Source organism: Mya arenaria, chromosome 1, assembly GCF_026914265.1.
Source record: "Mya arenaria isolate MELC-2E11 chromosome 1, ASM2691426v1".
NCBI lineage: Eukaryota > Metazoa > Mollusca > Bivalvia > Myida > Myidae > Mya > Mya arenaria.
In genome coordinates, this window is record NC_069122.1 from 20,371,051 (window position 1) to 20,391,958 (window position 20,908).

The window sequence follows — 20,908 nt, forward strand, 5'->3', positions numbered from 1 at the left end:
TAAAAAATGGGTTCAGTTAATGTTAAAATATATGAGCGGTTTTATAAACTTTACAACTGTGCGTAAATTTAGTAGTCATGCATGTTCAAGACAACTTGAACATTCTTCAGGAATCATTACAAACCTAACATCATAATTCTGAAAGATTGGTTTAGTATAAGTTGTTCAGGCCCTGCGCAGGGCTTAAAATTATGTTCAAGTCAACAGGTCAATATTGGTAAAAAGCCAGCTACATTTATATCAAAATACAATGTATTTCTTATTATTTAGTACACAAAAGTCCAGCGAATAACCACTTTAAAGCAATCTAATATTAAGTGCTCTCATTCTGATTTTAGGTTTAACCCTTCACTTTATAATCCCTTATTATCTTCCAGTTCTGGACAGTAAATTAACTATAGTCCCACCTGTAGAAAATGACAAGCTCATAAAAAACCTTAAAACAAACAAGGACAAACTCTAATCTAATGGCAAAATATCATTTAGTACTGGTACTCAGGACACAGATTAGAACATGTATATATCAGTTGTCATCACCATCAACCAATACGAAAGTTTGTATTAACAAAACAACAACAAAATTATTTATTCAAAGTCACCATTTACCACGTACAATATCCAAATTAGCAGTCTACGTTTTTTTTAATTAAGCAATCTCCCATCAACAGAGCACGATTCCTCCGATTGTCCCCAGAAAAAAACACACGGCAGATATATGATATTTTCACGTTTTTAAAAGCAGAAATGTATGTAGGGGCCTAGGCAAAATAGTCAAAGACGAGTGTCTCCATCACAGTTTAACATTTTTAAAAGATAAATTTATTGGAATACATAAAAATACACTGAAAAAAGCGTCAATTATATGTTTCACACATGGACAACCAATAACAGCGCAGAGGTATGCCATTACTCGTCTGTTTTTCATAGACGCTGGTAACACATGCAATGTTCTAAAACGCATTTACATTCTTTCAATGTTCTTATTTGGTAATGTTAGAAAAATGGATTTCAAGGTATTACTGTATAAATCCTGATTCTGTTAACCTCAAAGATTTAATGTGAACAAATAACAAACAGAAATTGATTAAGCTTGCCTCCCAATGTCAAATCAGTAATAGCTTATTTACTCGTGCTATTTTTCATTTACAAATACTAAATAATGTATGAGCTTTGTCATGTTATTACAAGTTACATTATTATATAATAAATGAGTTTTAATAAGAAACACTTAGAACTAAACCGTTCAGTATATATTTCATATTGTAATTCGACACTGGTTTTGTATATTGGCTGTTATTGTAAGTTTGTGTTGCTTAAGAGTTTCATTTTAGGCACAATGTGGAAGAACCTTCTGAGAATATTACACAAATTAAAATAATAATCATTATGTTGTTATTTTCTTTTGTATATCAAAATTTTCAAAAACAACTACAAGACCGATAAGTAACTTCGTATTCAATTATCATGAATGGTCTTTCTTGTGTGAAGATCTTTCAAAATAACGCCATACGAAGAGTTCACGAGCTGTTTTAAAACACTCGTCTATTAACTTTGTTCGGTCTATTCAGCCTAAGAACCCTGGTGTCTTGCATTTTCGTAACGTTTTCATGCATAGTCGGTAAACTTCCCCCCAAAAATAAGAAAAGGATGGGTATTCCAAAACAGGAGAACATGTTCAAGACCTTGTTGGACGCCATACATCTCTGAATAAACCACCATCAGTTATATTTTCCTAATGTATTCTGTTGCAAAGCTTTTGTTCTTAAGTTTGTTCAATAACGAATATTCGTAAAATTCATCCCATGCAAAACCATTTGTTTGTTTTACTACTGAAGACCACACACACACTCTATCGAAGTAGGTCTTCATACCCTTTAAAATAGTAATTGATTTCTCGAAGTCGTGTTTCACGTCCTTGAAAAATGATGAAAATTTAACGCGCCTGTCATTCTTTGAATAAATAATGAAAAAACAAAACGATTGCATTTTGGTAGCATCCACTTCAGTTTATTGTTACATACAAAAACAAATGATTTCATAAATAAGCTTTTAACGAGAGTATTTATTTTAATGATTTAAAGAGGACGTCTGAATCGAAATATTCAGTTGCACCAAGACACATCTTAATCAGCGAGTATAGAGAAAATACTTGACACACTAAAATACTCTGTTCCTATCTGCAATGAAAATCTGGCGAGTTAAAGAATACTGTAACACTAGTTAGTTTAAACTTATTTGTTCTACAACGATTGTGAAGCAAGTTACTACAACAGTATATCAATCACTCTCGTTGGCACTATGTTAAGCGAGAGTTTGGTCTTCTGTTGAGGGGGGAACCGGAGTACCAGGAGAAAACCCACTTGTCCGGCTTGGTGACCACAAACCAAACTCACATGCGCCCGGGCCGGGAATCGAACACGGGTCGCCTTGGTAAGAAGCGAATGCGCTAACCACTGCGCTAACTTGGCAACCAGTGAGACGTTAGTTAGCAAACATCAGCTGATGGGAGAATAATTGTCATTCCGTTAAATGCCATTTCATTGACAAAATTGTTTTCACGTTCAAAGACGAATACAATGTACACACACCTTGATGACATAGTGCAAACAAAGAAATCCACCCGTACAATATACCCGTATGTGGAGTATTTCTAACGTTTGATTCTTCAGTCTGTGTGGACACTTGTTCTAACCATATCAAAACATGTTAGTATTTGGTATTATTACCTCAAGCTTTATTTTTAAATGGCCTCGCATTCTTTGAAAATGATCTCCTCGTGATTTTTCCTGTACAAGTTCAGTCCTCAGCATATACGAGGGACAGGGACAAGTTGAGCTAATCAATAAAATACTATCGAAGGACTCCTAGCATGTTACGTATCACAATATTCTTATATAGTAAAATTTGGAAATCGTCTCCTGACATCGCTTTGACCAGACCTTTGATATATGGTATGTAGCACCAAGTAGTGGCCTTTTACCAAAACTGCTCAAATACTGCCCCTGGGATCAAAACTATGAGATATAGAATAATACTAACACAATGACAGTTTCAGTATATTTTATTATAAAACCTTCAATAAATGATTACAAGTAACAGTAAATGAAAATATAAAATACAAAGTACACTGACTCGCAGTCAAAGCTCCATTCTTACAAAGCAAAGGTACATAATGTATGTAAATAATAGATACTAATTAATAGTAACAAATAAAGTAAATAGTTCAAGCAGCTGTTTTATTTCAATCTTTTAATTTACATGTATTACAATCTATGTCTCTTTTCATTTTCTGGAAAAGTACTGAAAAAGTGAAATGTGGTGAACCAAGTTGTATAAAAAATATACCATACAAATGCTTGGCTACTACAATTAATATTAAAAACATTATCATTTCATTCTGTAATCTTAGTAACAATGTTTATTTTTATCCAATATATGAATTTAGTGATGCTACCACAAACAAGTGTTTTAAAGCTGCACTCTCACAAATTGAACGTTTTGACAACTTTTTTTTATTTTTTGTCTTGGAACATGGCAATGTCTGGAAACCAGTGATACAAGACTGTTGACAAAAGATCAGATTGCAATTTTTCATATTTATGTTCGAAAAATTGACGTTTAATAACTGCATTATATTGCATTAAGAAAATTATTTTTTTTGGCAGTTTTCTGAATAATTGAGATCTATTCTATTATGATTTATCTTGTATGACTGATTTAAAGGCATTGCTATTGAAATTAGCTGATTCTGAGACACAGTAACTAAAAAGAAATGTCAAAATAGTCAATCAGTGAGAGTGCAGCTTTGAAAGAAGACACAAAAAATACACTAATTCATGAATCAGTCTGCAGGCAAAAACAACCACTTTATACAATCACAACTTCAATGTACAAACATTTATCATCCAAGTAGGCAAACATAATATCATGGTTTTTCTAAGAGTCAAAAATTGCAAGGTTATACCATTTTTTCCCACAAACTTAAGTGCTCTATCTACACGTGCTCTTTAATTCAAAGTAAAACAAACATATTGGTCTACACTTGTACAATTGCTATATTTCACTCTTAATAACAACAATATACTATACACTTGGCACTTAATGTGAAGAACTAAAATACGCTTTAAATACTAACTCAAGTATATATACATCAACAAAATAGCTATTTTTAACCACAAAACTACTCAGACAGTACTCAGGACAAGCTTTGCTATTTAATGGAGAAGTTGCGCATCACTTCTTGTACGGGTAGGTGTAGGTGTAGACATTTTGTGCTGTCATCAACCAGGTATGTGGAAAGTGCACACATCTCAATGATTTTTTGGGGGTGCAATTTACTGCCTTTTGAAAGCTGTTTCCCGTGTGAAATTTTTTTCATTTTTTCCAAGATTTGATGATAATTTCCCAATTAATTAAATGCAGATTCAGCAAATTAGTAAAAAAACAAATGAATTTCTTAAAAAATCAACAAAATCTTGATAAGACTAATGTATGAATTTAAGTAAAAACATGTATATTTGCTATTTTAGCATGACTTTGTATTTTTCCCAAATTGAAAAATCCCAATTTGGACAAAACAGTTGGTGAGTATAATAAAAAAAAATCACTGCCGCATTCAGAATATCATGTGTGTTAGCAAGTGAAGCACTTTCAGCAAATCTACACAAACACGTTTAAGGAGAAATTTGTTCATAAGTTTTAAACTCATATTCAACTTTTACATGTACACATTGTGAGTTCGCAACCTCTTTACGTACATCAATTCAACAAAACAGCACTAGGATGAAATCAACTTACTTAAAACAAATATTTCAGCATTTCTGGTTCAGAGCTGCTTTCTTTATAATCAATGCAAAAGAAACAGTATAAAAAGCTAAAAATCAGTCAAGGCACAACTTATTACAAACACAAATTACAATTACAAAAAAGAGTTCATCCTAATTTTATTAAGAATTTAGCTAAGCAGTAACTAATACAATAAATACAGAAAAAATTGCAATGACTAAGAAAGTAAAACAAAATGGATATGTAATTTAATGTACATTTACATGTGTAAGCAGATGTTCATATGAGTTGATTATGAAATGCACCATTTATACTACAGACGTATACATAGTTTGGCAATGGAAAAGTCAAATCAGACAATAGAAAGAAAATTATAAAGAAATATTTGATCTCAGTTTTAGAATCATAAGGATGGAATTGAGTCATAACTTATTTATTTCATAGCAATTTCGAAGCAAGTTATTACAATTATATTGCCAAATCAAATCTATTATACAGTGTGTATATACCACGTGATCAATTACGTCATAAATGCTACGTCTTCATGCAACATTTTGATTCAAATGATGACTTAAAACAAAGACAACTTTTCTTTTTCTTCACCATTTTAAATGAAGGGCAGTCTGTGTCGCTTAAAAAAACCCTGTCTTCCTTTTAATATCGGAGTTTGATTAGGTGATTAGTTTCCTCAAACTCTAGACTGTGCCATTTTCATTTAGAATGGTGAATAAATAGTGGTTATTTTTGTTTAAAGTCTCCATTTAAAGCAAAATATTGCCTTCCGACATAGCATTTATGACATAAATTGACACGTGGTATACACACATTGTTATATGTAGGTTGATTTAGAAAATAATATATGGTAAGTGTATCGCCACATTACTTCAGAATAACTCGAGAAGGTAAACCGCAGGATGACGTCATACAACTTATCTTTGAACACAACAAATTACTATGTCAAGCCTTAGATCGTTAATACAGAGCAATGTGGATTATCAAATGCAACAAACCTAATTCTAACCAATGAAACGCTGCTCCTGCAACAGGAAAATTGCATAATAGCATTCAAACGAACAGGTTTTCAACATTTTACTTCATAGACAGTCAGCTATTTTGGCAATTATTCATTGAACAGGTGTTATTAATTGACTGAAGATCCATAATTAAGTGGAAAGAGATTTCCATTTAATTAGTATCAGTAGTAAAAAACGATAATTCACATTAACACGATCTTTATTGGTCGTTTTACTTCATAAGTTAGTGAGTTATTTTAGTAATCATTTCATTAACTGAAGAATTGTTACGATCTGAACATCTGAACGAAGCCTCATAGCTAAGTGTCTTACAAATGTTTACCCTTCAATAAACACTTGTAGAAAAACAGTAACATCACAATCAGAAGAGCTTTACATGCCTTTCATTTAATATATGTATGAGGCATTCTGGCACCCAATTCACTCAAATAGAGTATCATAATTTAGCGCGTTTTTGCTGACAACCTTTCAATATCAGTTATAGAATATGGATAATGACGTAGCACCTTGTTAAATACTAAGACAGCTGATAATTATCGTTATCTGTTAAGTACCATGCAAATCATTTCAGAAATTAATTGAAACTGTGAATCATTCACAAAGAATGTCATACTTGTTTAATAATAGCTACAAGGTAACTCTTGGGGGGTTACAAAAACTATAAGCATTAGGTTTTTAATTATACCTGTACAAAATATAGTATGGCTGTATGTACACAGTGTTAATGAATGTCAAGTAAAAAAAATGGGGTTGTCTCATCATCGATGTACAAAATTTGATGAAAATTAGTTGAACATGATTAATATTTGACTTATTTAAATTTAACGAAGGTCGTTTTCTTATATTTGAAATAAAAAGTTTACATGTATGCAGTCCAAAAAAATTCATTTGATATTCTTGTCTTGCCAATATCAACTTTAAATAAAATTCAAAATAAGCTCTAATGAAAAATGCATTTATAAAAGCGTAAAAAAAAAGCTCTTCAATCATAAAATTGGTAAAAATGATACAAAACATACATAAGATAAATATCACAAGCACTATAAGGCTTAGAGAAAATTGCATACAGCATATATTAATCAAAGTAAATGTTTGTCTTGACTGATTCAAGTCCATCAATTTGATTTACTATTTTTTGGGATAAAATTTCAATTTTAACAAACTGAGAAAATAAAGTGAACACAGATTTGTTAAGATATTCGGTGATACTAATCATGTTTCGATGCCATTCTTAATATAAATAATTCTTAAATGTGACACGCATGAGATTCAAAACCCAGACCCCGATGTTTAAATGCCCATACACATTCACTGTTCTTGATTAAATGGGCCTCCAATCTTAACTAAGCCTGAACGAAAGTAAGACATATGTTGGCTTACATTCGGCTTCAAGAATTCGTCTTTAGCCATAAAATGAGCCCCATAATCAGGCACGTGATTATCGAGCACAGGAAATACTAGTCAAGGCATTGTGATACTGAGGCCTTTGTTTTTTTTCGTTAATAAATCTCATTTATTTATGAAGCAAGAACTCCATAACTACGATACAGGAACTGATTAGAAACTTATCTCTTGCAACTACTCCCCCGCTCCCCCCCCCCCCCTACAAACTTTTACTATCACACCTTGAAATTTACTGACTTCATGATGGTATGTAAAAAATTGTTGAAAGAATTACAATCTCTATGTCAATCTTACTTCATGGTTATACCAAAGCACACCATACATAATAATTGTATTCCATTACTCCATTAAAGTGGTAGATACCAGTCAAGTCAAGTATACCGCTTTTTATATAATAATGTAAACCAGTCTACAGAGCGAAATATGGCGGGTGGGGTACAGCAGTCTGATTGGATAGTATTAAATAGATTGACCAATCTACTTTCCAGCGTATGTTGGATTCTTGAAAGTTGATGTGGCTTGTTGGTAAATTGGATTCTCTCCCTGAAAATCAGAAAGATAAAAAGATTAATCAAGGGTCAGCACGGAGTATCGGCAGAAGGAGAATATTTTTTACTTTCCTTCCAAAAGTATAGTTATATTTTTAACATGGTGGGTTATGAATAAACACTAAAAATCAATGTCAATGTAAATAAACTTAAAAAGAACCTGACAAACATTATATATACATGTAAACTTTCAAATGTTTTAATAATCTCTTATCTTGGACTAGAAATACCCACCACAGTTGTCTAAGAACATACACAATTTCAAGCAATTAAATTTTGTAGTATACTGAAAATATTTGAGGAGAAAAAGAAAATATTTCATCGCAAAGATGTAGGATTTCTTTAGAGGAATGTTAATTATTGTCCATTTCATGAGAATAAAAGAAACTTCGAAAAAGACAATTTATATCTATCTCAACATTGACATATAAGATTGGTTGCTACCAGTGTACATAGGTAGCTATGAAGATGATTCTGAAAAACAGGTATATATTGACAGCAGAAGTCGTAGATTACTCTGTTTTATGGAGTTGTGTCCATCTTAGGCAAACCACTTAAACTCTTTTACTTGTTTACAGACTGATTGAGGCATTCAAAATGCTTCAAAAAGTTTCTCTTTTAGAAAGATGATGTGAAGAAGATTAAATGGTTTCATTAAAAGGATCTCTGTCCACTACAGTGACCTTGTTTCAAATCCAAGAGTAAAGACAAAATAGAATTATCAAGAAAAAAAGTTATGTGAGGGTGTTGCACCCTGTCCTGTTTTGGAAGAGCCCTTCTTCATGGAGACCAGCATGGGTTCCCTCCTGCTTTCACATGATGAAACGCTTAGGACTGTCAAATTATTATTCTCTTTTAATGTAAACTTATATTTTGATTATTAATATAAACACACTTTACAAGTTTGGCATTTGAAACCTTATATTAATTCAATTAAACATGATTGCTAACATTTTCTGTCTAATTCATTATTTTCACGTTTTTCGTAGCCTGATACAATATATCCTTTTTCCCCTATGCATCCTGAACTTTCTAAAATCTGGCTAAATCCCTAAAAAAAAGTAACAAAGTTCGATCCTTAACCATGCTTCAAATAGGATGAACAAAAAACATCTCATTCTAAGATATTGAAAGAACATGAATGGATATAGCAATACTGAGAACTAGTCATGCTTCAAACATTTTAATTTTTGATTTGCATGCTTTAAACTTAGTAATCATTTTATCATTCACAGACTTATTAAATGCATCACAAAATTCTTTGCTAGCAAAATGGTTGGCCCTACATTGCTAGACAGATGTTCACAAGAGGATTAGACCTACATTGCAAGAGAAAAGTTCACAAAAGGATTGGCCCTTCATTGCAAGAGAGATGTTCACAAAAGGATTGGCCCTACATTGCAAGAGAGATGTTCACAAAAGGATTGGCCCTACATCAAAAGAGTGATGTTCACAAATGGGTAGAAACTTCTCAAATATATCATTTACAAACATCTCCAAATAGGAACCAATAATTTTGCACGGAAAGAGGACATGCCGCAAACGTTGAATATGAAATTTCAGACTGTTTTAATTGCATTGCCAGAGTTTTAGACCTACGCTAGCCTAGTATTGTTGGGGCTTTTGAGCAGCCCGATCTGCTTCATCAAAGGCGGGGTTAACAAACGTGGAGGTCGCAGGGTTGTACAAGGGGTTACCCTCCTGGTTGTACGGAAAAGTTATATTAAGCATGGGTAAAATGTACTTAACTTCTTACACAATTTAAGATAACAAAATCGAGTTTGGCCAAGCTGAAGCATTTAAAATGCAGTCTAAAAATACTGTATTATACTGTGTAAAGGACTCACTTTTTTACCTGAAATTCAAATTAAAAAATGCCTGCATCCTATCTATAGTATTATAATCTGACTTTTTTCGGAGTGCATTTCTGGCCAAATTTTCTTAAAGAGAGAAGGAAGGATGTGTTTGTTTACATTAGTAACTTTAAAGGGACGTTACTCACATCAGCAGATGAATTTAGTTATATCGGCAGAGGAAAATCTGGTATGGTTACCATCAGCAGACGAGAACAAAAAAATACAGTTCCGATATTGTATTGATCATTGAGTCCAATCTATGTTATTAAGGTTTTTTACCAGATTTTTCACAAATTTCTTTGCCTGCGTCCTATCTATGCTAGCGTCCTATACACAGTATAATACAGTAAGAACAATGGCCTAAACTATGTCAGCTACCTTCATGCTGATAAGCTATCTTTATTATTCTAATACATGTAAATAAAAGTATTGTTTTAAAGGCTAAAACAGTTTCAAATGGTAAAACTCAAAAATATTTTGCCAAAAACATGCATATTTTGTTTCTTCCAAAGCAAATTAAAGTTTCATTAATTTTGTGCAATGCATACAAAACTTCAATACATAATGTGAGTATGTTGTCTTGTGATTCTCTCATTGATTCTTCATGTTTTAAAAGTTCCAGTTCATTTCAGTATGCATTACATGTATACTGAAATTATCCTGCAATTTATAAAAAAAAATCTTTAAAAAAACCCTTTCATTTTCTAAAAACAATCTGAAACATGCCTGCCGATTTCAACCACCTGAGCACCAAAGCATTAATTCAAACATTATGCAGCAAACTGTTTCTCTGAAGTGTATTGAAATTTTTTTAGTACATAAAGGTAAAACGGTTCGCCATATTGAATAGGTGCGTTTGAAGTTTTTCTAAGTAATGTTTTCATCATTCTGAGAAATTCTTGGTAATCCCTCGTCATTCTTGGGCAGGTGCCTTTCCCTCAGAGAATAACAATACACAACTTAATTATTTTGTTGGAAGACCAGCTTAGTTCATGTAGTGCAGACCATTTTATTACCTATAAAAAAAACGCCTCATGACAAACAGACAATATTTCTAAATAACATCCAATCCCAATGATATCATTTTTAAGTTGATGTTTTTCTTCAACAAACATGAAAGGTATCAGTGGTTTGCATTGGGTAAGTGGATTAACGTTGTGGCTCATTTTTTATGTAAGACATAAATCAAATGGTTCAGTTCCTTCCAGTAATATAAAAAAAAAAAAATCAATTAAATGATGGTTCTCGTATTGGACCTATTAATCATCAAGCATTAAAATCCTAAATCAGAGATGTGGTGATTGACCGGGCAGTTGAAGGGCTGAAACCATTACAGCGATGGGTTTATGGGGGTACCCCAGACCCCCTATGGGGTCAAAGGGGGTGAAGCACCCTGCTACATTAGCAAAACTGGCTTTTAAAACATTTTTTTATAAATCCATTAGATCTGCAGAAATCCACGAAAAAATTACCGACAAATCACATCCCTGTAAATTGTGATTAAAAAAACAATGCACATGATACTTTAATAGCTTTCATTAAATGATGTTTTTCCTATTTGATTCATTATTCATCCAGGAACAAAACAGCAAATGTTCTTGTTTTAAGAAATGTTACATCTTAAATTGTGATTATTAGAACAATGCGTAGGATATTATAATTATGATCTTTACTTTGACACAATAGCTCTGTCAGATTCAACGATCTTAAAAAACAAATACAGCATTAAATCTCTTTCAAGCTTATAATTATGTCCTAAACTTAGATACAAGATAAAAATTAATATATAACCATCAGACCATTGAGCGAAATAAGCAAAAGCCTGAATCCAGCCCAGGCTTATACAAAAATTGGGTTCTATTAATAATTACGTATTCAGGCTTTTCCAAGAATATCTTACAACTATGTGAACATATTTTATTCGGGCTTGTTCAAGAAAATCCTTAAAGTGACAATTGTCAGACACATTTTCTGTCATGGGTAAAGCAGTGCCTAATTTTGAAGCTTTATATATATCATCTTTCTTCAATTTCTGGCAAGCTTATAAACATAACATCACGCCTCCCCCCCAAAAAACAAACACAAAGAAAATGTAAAAAAGCATGCAATCCCTAAAATAATGACAAAACTACACTGGCATTGATCCAGGGAACAAATTGTAAATGATTATATCAGCTTTCACCAACCAAAACAGAGCAAAAGTTTGTATCGACTAAACAACAACAAAATTAAACATTTCCTAATAGGTAACTATTATTCATTCAAAGACACCATATCACACTTACAGTGTCCCACTTAGCATTCTGCGTTTCCTTTTCAAATTTAGCAAACTCTCGTCGATCGTGAATGGTCGTCCAGATTTTCCAAATAACGAGGAACACCAGACCGGCGAACACGATTCCTCCGATTGTTCCCAGAACGATGGCTAGGATGTTCACAGACTCGGGACACACTGGAAATACATGAATATTTCTACATTTTTCAAAGCAGAAATCTATGTACAGAATGGTAATTTTTTATATCTGGTTTTAAATTTCATGGTTTTGAAAAACCAAAGATATTGTTTGAACACAATTGAAAATCAAACATTTTGCAGTCAGAAATGCAGTTCTACACTTTCATATGTTTCCTCAAAGAGAAAATTATTGTTATACAGCAAGGTAATAATTCTCAAGTATGAAAGCAGCCCTCTCACAAATTGACAGTTTTGACTTTTATTTTTGTCTCAGAATCAGCTGATTTTGGCACTAAAGCCTTCAATGCAGTCAAAACAACATATATAATAAGATAACTTTAATACAAAAGAACAGATCTCAATTGGTTGCAAAACTGCTGTAATACTCATTTTTCTCGAAGCGTTAGTAACACTTTTAGCCATAAAACATCAATTTTCCTGCACAAATATGAAAAACTGTTGGATTTGTTGTCAGTAGTCATACATCACTGGTTTCCTGACATTTACTCAAAAATGACCTCATTCCAAAACAGAAAATTTAAATGCTACAATAAAAACTACAGGAAAACACCCAAGTAGTCGAAAATTCAAAAATTACCCTGTTTAGAGGCACAAGACAAGGGTCTGAACAACACTGGAGTTGAGACACAAACTTGTTAATACCACATACACAAATACCGGTACAAACACCACAGACACAAATACCGGTACAAACACCACAGACACAAATACCGGTACGAACACCACAGACACAAATACCGGTACAAACACCACAGACACAAATACCGGTACGAACACCACAGACACAAATACCGGTACAAACACCACAGACACAAATACCGGTACGAACACCACAGACACAAATACCGGTACAAACACCACAGACACAAATACCGGTACGAACATCACAGACACAAATACCGGTACGAACACCACAGACACAAATACCGGTACAAACACCACAGACACAAATACCGGTACAAACACCACAGACACAAATACCAGTACAAACACCACAGACACAAATACCGGTACGAACACCACAGACACAAATACCGGTACGAACACCACAGACACCACATACACAAATACCGGTACGAACACCACAGACACAAATACCGGTACAAACACCACAGACACAAATACCGGTACGAACACCACAGACACAAATACCGGTACGAACACCACAGACACAAATACCGGTACGAACACCACAGACACAAATACCGGTACGAACACCACAGACACAAATACCGGTACGAACACCACAGACACAAATACCGGTACGAACACCACAGACACAAATACCGGTACGAACACCACAGACACAAATACCGGTACGAACACCACAGACACAAAAACCGGTACGAACACCACAGACACAAATACCGGTACGAACACCACAGACACAAATACCGGTACGAACACCACAGACACAAATACCGGTACGAACACCACAGACACAAATACCGGTACGAACACCACAGACACAAATACCGGTACGAACACCACAGACACAAATACCGGTACAAACACCACAGACACAAATACCGGTACGAACACCACAGACACAAATACCGGTACGAACACCACAGACACAAATACCGGTACGAACACCACAGACACAAATACCGGTACGAACACCACAGACACAAATACCGGTACGAACACCACAGACACAAATACCGGTACGAACACCACAGACACAAATACCGGTACGAACACCACAGACACAAAAACCGGTACGAACACCACAGACACAAAAACCGGTACGAACACCACAGACACAAATACCGGTACGAACACCACAGACACAAAAACCGGTACGAACACCACAGACACAAATACCGGTACGAACACCACAGACACAAATACCGGTACAAACACCACAGACACAAATACCGGTACGAACACCACAGACACAAATACCGGTACAAACACCACAGACACAAATACCGGTACAAACACCACAGACACAAATACCGGTACAAACACCACAGACACAAATACCGGTACAAACACCACAGACACAAATACCGGTACAAACACCACAGACACAAATGCCGGTACAAACACCACAGACACAAATACCGGTACGAACACCACAGACACAAATACCGGTCCAAACATCACAGACACAAATACCGGTACGAACACCACAGACACAAATACAGGTACAAACACCACAGATACAAATACCGGTACGAACACCACAGACACAAATACAGGTACAAACACCACAGACACAAATACCGGTACAAACACCACAGACACAAATACAGGTACAAACACCACAGACAGACCACACACTCATTAAAATAGCTTTACCGATAAATGATGAGATTAACGTCTCTAACGGTCGGTGAAACGTGAGATCACTGGATCCCAAGTCCACTTGTAGCTTTAACTAGTTTGTTAGGCCAAATCCTCCAACAATAATTACTAAGTAAAAAATATAAACCTTTAGTTTTCTGGACCTCCACTTCTACATCATTGTTTTCCACGTATTTGTATGTGAAGAAGTAGCGACAGTCGTCCTCATCATCGTTAAACTGGCACAGATGAAGGTCTTCACGCTCTGAATGTAAAAAGATGCAATTGTTAACACTGAGGATGTTAAAGGGGCACAATATATGTTTATATATTTATTCTAATTAAAATGCAATATCATGTTTAACTGATTTCACTTTAAAGATCAAAACATAAAAAAACTATAATTTGAAAACAATAAAATAATGATAATTAAAAAAATAGTGATATTTTGGTGAACTTGTTGCTGTGCAGTGTTATTTTTTTTTAAAAGGCTAGTAATCCATTAAAATATATTTTTTTTAATCAAACTATAGTGTACGCCTTTAATTGACACATAGACAACCCAAAACACCACAGAGGTACACCAATGCCAGTCTGTTTTCACTCAGGATTTTAAATCTGACACCATAAGTAGTAATATCTTAAAAAATTATTGTATTTAATATACCAAAAGTGGGGGCATAAAAAAAGGATTTTGAAAACAGTTGATTTTGATCATCCATGTGACATTCGAGATGGCAGTGATTACTGTACAGAAAAAGGGAAGTAACTACTGGGTGGAAATGACTTCATCTCCATTCACACAGGATTACCTAAAGTTAAAAAATGTGCACTCACTTTTTACTTCCTCCTCGTCAATTTCATCTACGAGTGTCACGTGTTGGCACTTCTGTTTACACTCATCTGACCCATATTTTCCCGTCTGGAAGCCCATACATAGCGCACAGTGCTTGTTTTCCTCACACTTGCCAGGGCAGGTCTGGAAACATCAGAAAATAAGACATCATAAAAATTGGTCTTAAAAAAAACCTTAAAACAGGGAAAGCATCAAAATTGATCGTATCCTTATCTTTAGACATGCCTCAGTGATTCCATTCAGCCTATTGGTCAGCTAATTATTCAGGCCAATCAAAACACTTAGTTTCTAATCTTAAATTTATGTATAATCGTAATTAAGTTGCTTATTGAATAAGGCCCAAGAAATACAAGAACAAAGTTGTTCTAAGCTTATACTAATTTATTTCAGCTCAACTGCAGAAAAAAAAACTGGAAGAATGCAGAGGTGATACGTACAGGGCATTCCTCACAAGTTGGTCCCTTGTAGTCAGTAGTGGCGTTACACTTGCACACGCCACATTCACATTCTCCAACACCATTGCACAGCTGAAAAAGAGACAAGATTCAGCTGAATACTTATGTATGTTTTTAGCTTCATTGTGAATACAGCAATAAGTTTATATGAATCTGTTCTGAATAAATGTCCTTTGCTGACACCACGGCCCGTTTTCACTAATGTCCTGAGACATAGAAAAAACAAAATCTGATTTTGTTGTAAAAATGTTTTTAAAGGAGCAAAGATGGTAAAAAAACTTGTGTATGTGTTACAAATAATCTGTTTAACAATCAGGCGCATGTCTTATGTCAAAATAAGTTATATCATAGATATTTTAAAACATTTCAGAATTCGGTTTTCTGAGCCCTAGTCTGAAACTCAGACTCAGGATATTGGTGAATTTGGTCCCATTAGTTTGGTCTTGTTGAGAGTGGACAGACAAGTGAACATGCACCTGTTGGGGTTTATACTAGAAACAATCTGGGTGATAGGTGGAAACACGACCCCAAAACTAAAACTGTTTCATAATGTACAAAAGCATTTAAAATGCAGACCCTAGTTAATTTACTGCATATGCTTTCCACAATATAGTAGTATGATTGATGACAATTTACACCCTTATTCATAATATCTATAGGGATCGCAGTACAAAACATACCCCTGGAAGTCATACAAATATCATTTTAGGTAGGTGAGTTACAGGCATCTTTAGAAACACATCAAACCTCTATGTGAGCCACAGTATTATTCTTCTTTCATTCATATACAAGTTAGTGGTGTAAACCTACATGTAGATGTGTTTGTACACATGCTAGTCCCTTAGCCGTCATACAAGCATTGTCTGAGGTACGGCACTTACAGGTGTCACTCATATAGCCGAATGAAATTAACATGTGTCACTGTATCATACTTTTTACCTCCATATACAGGTTAGTGGTGTAATGTTAGTGGTGTAATGTTACTGCTGTAATATAACTGGTGTAAACTTTCATGTGGAGGTTTACATGTATTTGTAGACTCACCAGTCCCTTAGCCGTTATGCATGTATCGTCTGATGTAGGGCAGTTACAAGCATCGCCGGTAAAGCCTGGGTTACATTTGCAAGTACCACATTCGCAGCGTCCGTTGCCTGAAACACAGATGATAATTGACATGAAACCAAACCACCCTGATATAAATATTTATAACTGTGAGATAAGAACTGGACAAATGACAACCCTGGTCAAGCAAATACATTCTGGCTTTGATTCAAAATAATATTTTGTTAAACAAAGTAGTCTAAGATCAATTGTGTAAAACTAGTCCATTTTTAAGAGAGCGCACAAAACATAATCGTATCTAGCAAAAAGATAGTTTCGGGGCTTCCATTAAAACTTTGAAACTGGAAGTATGAACTTCCTTGCTATCAGGTTTAGAAGTTTATGTCTCTCCAAAACTACAATTTGTTCCACTGTTGAAGACTGTATCATGTTCGCAAGCATTTATTACACAATAGCACTTTTTTATACTATCAAGGCCCATAATCTAATCATTTCAAGGCCCATAATCTAGGCATGCATGGGCAGATCTAGCTGGTTTTCAAAAGGAACCGAGCTCTAATGGATATCCAAATACTGTACAAGTTTTATCTAGATACAATCAAAACTGAAGACTGTATCGTGTAAACAAGGAACTGTTTACAGACTCATTGATTTTTTATATAATCAAGGCCCATAATCAAGGCATGCATGGGCGGATCTGGCTGGTTTTCGAAAGGAACCAAGCTCTAATGGATATGTAGATACTGTACAAGTTTCATCGAGATACAATCAAAACTGAAGGCTGTATCGTGTTTACATGGAATTGTTTACAGACGCACATACTACATACACATTACCATCGCATGAGCCCTTCTGGCCTTTGGCCAGTAGAGCTAAAAATAGATAATTTGTTACTATAACTTGCCTACTCTTACTTAAGTAATTTACTTTACTTAAAGACTGATTGAAAATGAGTCCATAAAAGTAACATTGAAGCCAGGTTTTGATATTTAACTTCCAAGCCCTTTATTCTTGGGCAGTTTTCTATAAAATCATGGAAGTTATTGTACTTCCAAGCACTCAATTTGGGATAGTTTACCACGGTTGCAAATTCATACTGACCTCCACATAGCTGGTTGTCATGGTAACTGCACGCATAGTCATCGCAATTGCAGTACATTCCACTGTATTTCTGAGTGGAGTGAGCCCTTCTGGGTTTACAGTCACACCCTCCACACACACACTCGCCACGACCTGAACATACAACCTGGCTGGTCGAGTTTGGGCTGAAATGAAGATAATGGTGGAATATATTAGGAAGAAAGTAGGAATACCGAGATGGAGAACATGTTTTGTTATGTTTGACTTGCTTCAAAACCTACATTTGCTTCCTGTTCAAGCTGTTGTTGGCTGCTGCCCAGTGAAATGTCTCTCCACCTCCACCTATGTTTAATATTCCAAACTCACACTAGTAAAGTAAATGCTTCAATTGCTTACATTAATGTACATTAGCTTACACTAGCTTACATTAGCAAACTGTTTTGTTTTGTATTCCATTTGCATAGTACTGCATACATTGCAAGCTGGGAACCACACCAAAAATGTCAGCGACAAAAACATTCACTGATTGCATGCTGGCATGATTTCCTACCAACAGAACAATCTTGCTTATACAGTGTGTGTTTACCACTGATAAATGATGTCATATATGCTACATCGGAAGGCAACATTGAGCTCAAAAAGAAGACTTAAAACAAAGATTACTTTTCTTTTTCTTCACCATTTCAAATGAAACAAAGGGCAGTCCATGCCGCTTAAAGAGCCCCACGTTTGTTTATTACCAGAGTTTGATTAGGTGATAAGTTACCCCAAACACTTTGACAAACCTGTTTCCAATACTAAATATTTTGACTACATCAGACAGCAGTTTTGTGAAAAGGTTTGTCAGAGTGTTCTCAGAAACTAAACTCTCAATCAAACTCAGGTAAAACACCGAATGCAGGCTCTGTAGGCGCCAGAAAATGCCCTATGTCTCATTTAAAATGGTGAAGAAATAGTAATGCACCAGTCAATTGTAACCACTGCTCCCCCAGGTCCGGGGAATAGCGGGGACTTCGACTTTCGGGCCATCCAACCCCGCCTAAAATCCCCGCCCTGCCAGGACGAACAGATGGTAAAAAAACCCTGCCAAATGCCCCCGCAACCCCAGGGACCCTACGTTAGGCCCTTTCCCGGCTATATTTAAAGCGAAGACAAAACCACCTTATCACCCAGCACTGCGAGGCCACCTGAAAGGTAAAAACACGGCCCATTTCCCCGGCTATCCCCCCGGACCTGGGGGGGGGGGGGGGGGGGGGGGGCGTGGTTACAATTGACTGGTGCATGAAGTTAACTTGCCTTCAGACATAGCATTTATGACGCAATTTATCACATTGTATACAAACACTAATGTCATAGTGCAATCATTGTGATTTATTTTGTTGACGTTTCTAATATACTTCTTACTTCCTGCATTTTGCCAGGGATTCCTCGCTAGTACTCTGCGTGCCGTCACATTCACATTTGTTCCCGTATCGGTCCTTATCACATGTACACTGGCCACACTCGAACGTTCCCATTTTGTTACACTGGTCGCTGTTTGCAATCTGCAGGAAAAAAGTTCACTTATCTTATTTTTGGTAAATTACAGTCATGTTATGACCAAAGAAACCTTGGAAGATACAGATATACATTCCAGTCCAAGAGTAAATATCATTGAACATATTATTACAAGGGGTCTGAGAACAGATGACACATAAATGGATCACATATCCCTAAAGATACTGACAATACAGGGAGTGAACTAGAATGCTTTAAAACAAAAACAGGTAAGATAAAAGAATGAACAAAATTTTAGGAATACAACAATTCTTCCCATTTTTTTCTGAAACAAATTTAAAAAAGATTTTTTTGCATTTGGTTTTTTTTTTCGAGGCAAATATTGGGAATTTAATATTAACATTTGAGAAAAAAACCTGTGTCCATATGTTTTAGCATCACACTTCGGCCCCAAATTGATCCGATAGAAAAAAAACACTGGTCACGAAACTATTTAAAATGAGATAAATACACTATGTTTACCATAACAAAATTTGAATAGTATGTCCGAAAAATTGTTGCCAGTAATCTATGACTCTTAAATGTCAGACTGCCAGCTCATGCAAAGAAAGACTTATAAATGTCATTTTGCATCTATTTTTGTTTTTGTCAGTTACTGTAAACTAAAACAAAATCTTGTTGAAGAATGGCAATAAATAAATGTTATTTAAATTTTATCCAAGGTCATTGGAAGTAACTCCTCCATACCTCCTTCTCCGGTTTTTCACAGTCACATTCACAAATCAGATCGAGGCTGATGTCAAGGGACTCTGAGAGACCAATGGGGTAGATGGAGAATGTTCGACTCCTTTTGCTTGGCTCTGTCGGACAATCTGTCACCATGACGGACACCTCGAATGTTACGCTGTCACCGATTGACAGACCCTCACAGACCTTTGTTTCCTGCATCTCACCTCTGTAATTTGATGGGCAGATATTGTAATGCTTTATACAAGGTACTTAGTAAAGAGCTCAAGATAAGCTTTCGGATAAAATGGGTTTAACACCCAGATAATTGTTTTCAAAGAGAATGTAACATCTTCATTTTGTTTGGAAGAGTATTTATACAAATGCAAAAAAGAGTAATTACAAAAAAAGAATATTTCAACAGAGTGTATCAAAGTAAATTAATTATATTTAAAGCAATGATTTCTCATTTTTAACACCTCGGCCATTTCCATTGAAAACAGCCTCGCATGTATGCCAATACAAGCCTACAAATTTCTCCCTACAAGGGAAGTTTTTTTTTACGACTTTAATGGCCAAAATGCATGCCAATCTATAAGAATTCATGCGTTTTGATACATATGACCTGTTGTTTGGATCATTGATTAGATATATTTAGTTTAAAATGAAGCCAGATAATTCTGTCACAAGTTATGAAGGCAAATGAATTCTTAAAATTCTACATCATTGGCCCTTTAAAGCTGCACTCTCACAGAATGACCATTTTAATATTTTTTTTAATTTTCCTATTAAAAAATAAATATATATTCCATTTTCAAATGTAATTATGAAAAATTG

The 20,908-nt window shown here is 35.0% G+C and overlaps 1 protein-coding gene across 10 annotated transcripts in view; it reads right to left on the reverse strand.

Annotated features, from left to right (window-relative positions):
- Positions 1–3,045: 3,045 nt before the first annotated feature.
- LOC128232290 (integrin beta-PS-like) overlaps positions 3,046–20,908 on the reverse strand; it is a 45,515-nt gene continuing 27,652 nt past the window's right edge. For 7 of the 10 annotated variants that reach the window (XM_052946051.1, XM_052945810.1, XM_052945970.1 and 4 more), the window contains exons 13-22: positions 20,093–20,300; positions 19,253–19,392; positions 17,870–18,033; positions 16,751–16,857; positions 15,689–15,778; positions 15,233–15,374; positions 14,544–14,660; positions 11,913–12,079; positions 9,371–9,472; positions 3,046–7,766 (exon numbers count right to left, since the gene is read on the reverse strand). In XM_052946051.1, coding sequence (XP_052802011.1) covers positions 9,377–9,472; positions 11,913–12,079; positions 14,544–14,660; positions 15,233–15,374; positions 15,689–15,778; positions 16,751–16,857; positions 17,870–18,033; positions 19,253–19,392; positions 20,093–20,300 — 1,231 coding nt within the window. In that variant the 3' untranslated portion in view covers positions 3,046–7,766; positions 9,371–9,376. The remainder of the gene's footprint in view (positions 7,767–9,370; positions 9,473–11,912; positions 12,080–14,543; positions 14,661–15,232; positions 15,375–15,688; positions 15,779–16,750; positions 16,858–17,869; positions 18,034–19,252; positions 19,393–20,092; positions 20,301–20,908) is intronic. The other 3 variants (XM_052946534.1, XM_052946458.1, XM_052946381.1) reach the window with 1 other exon arrangement.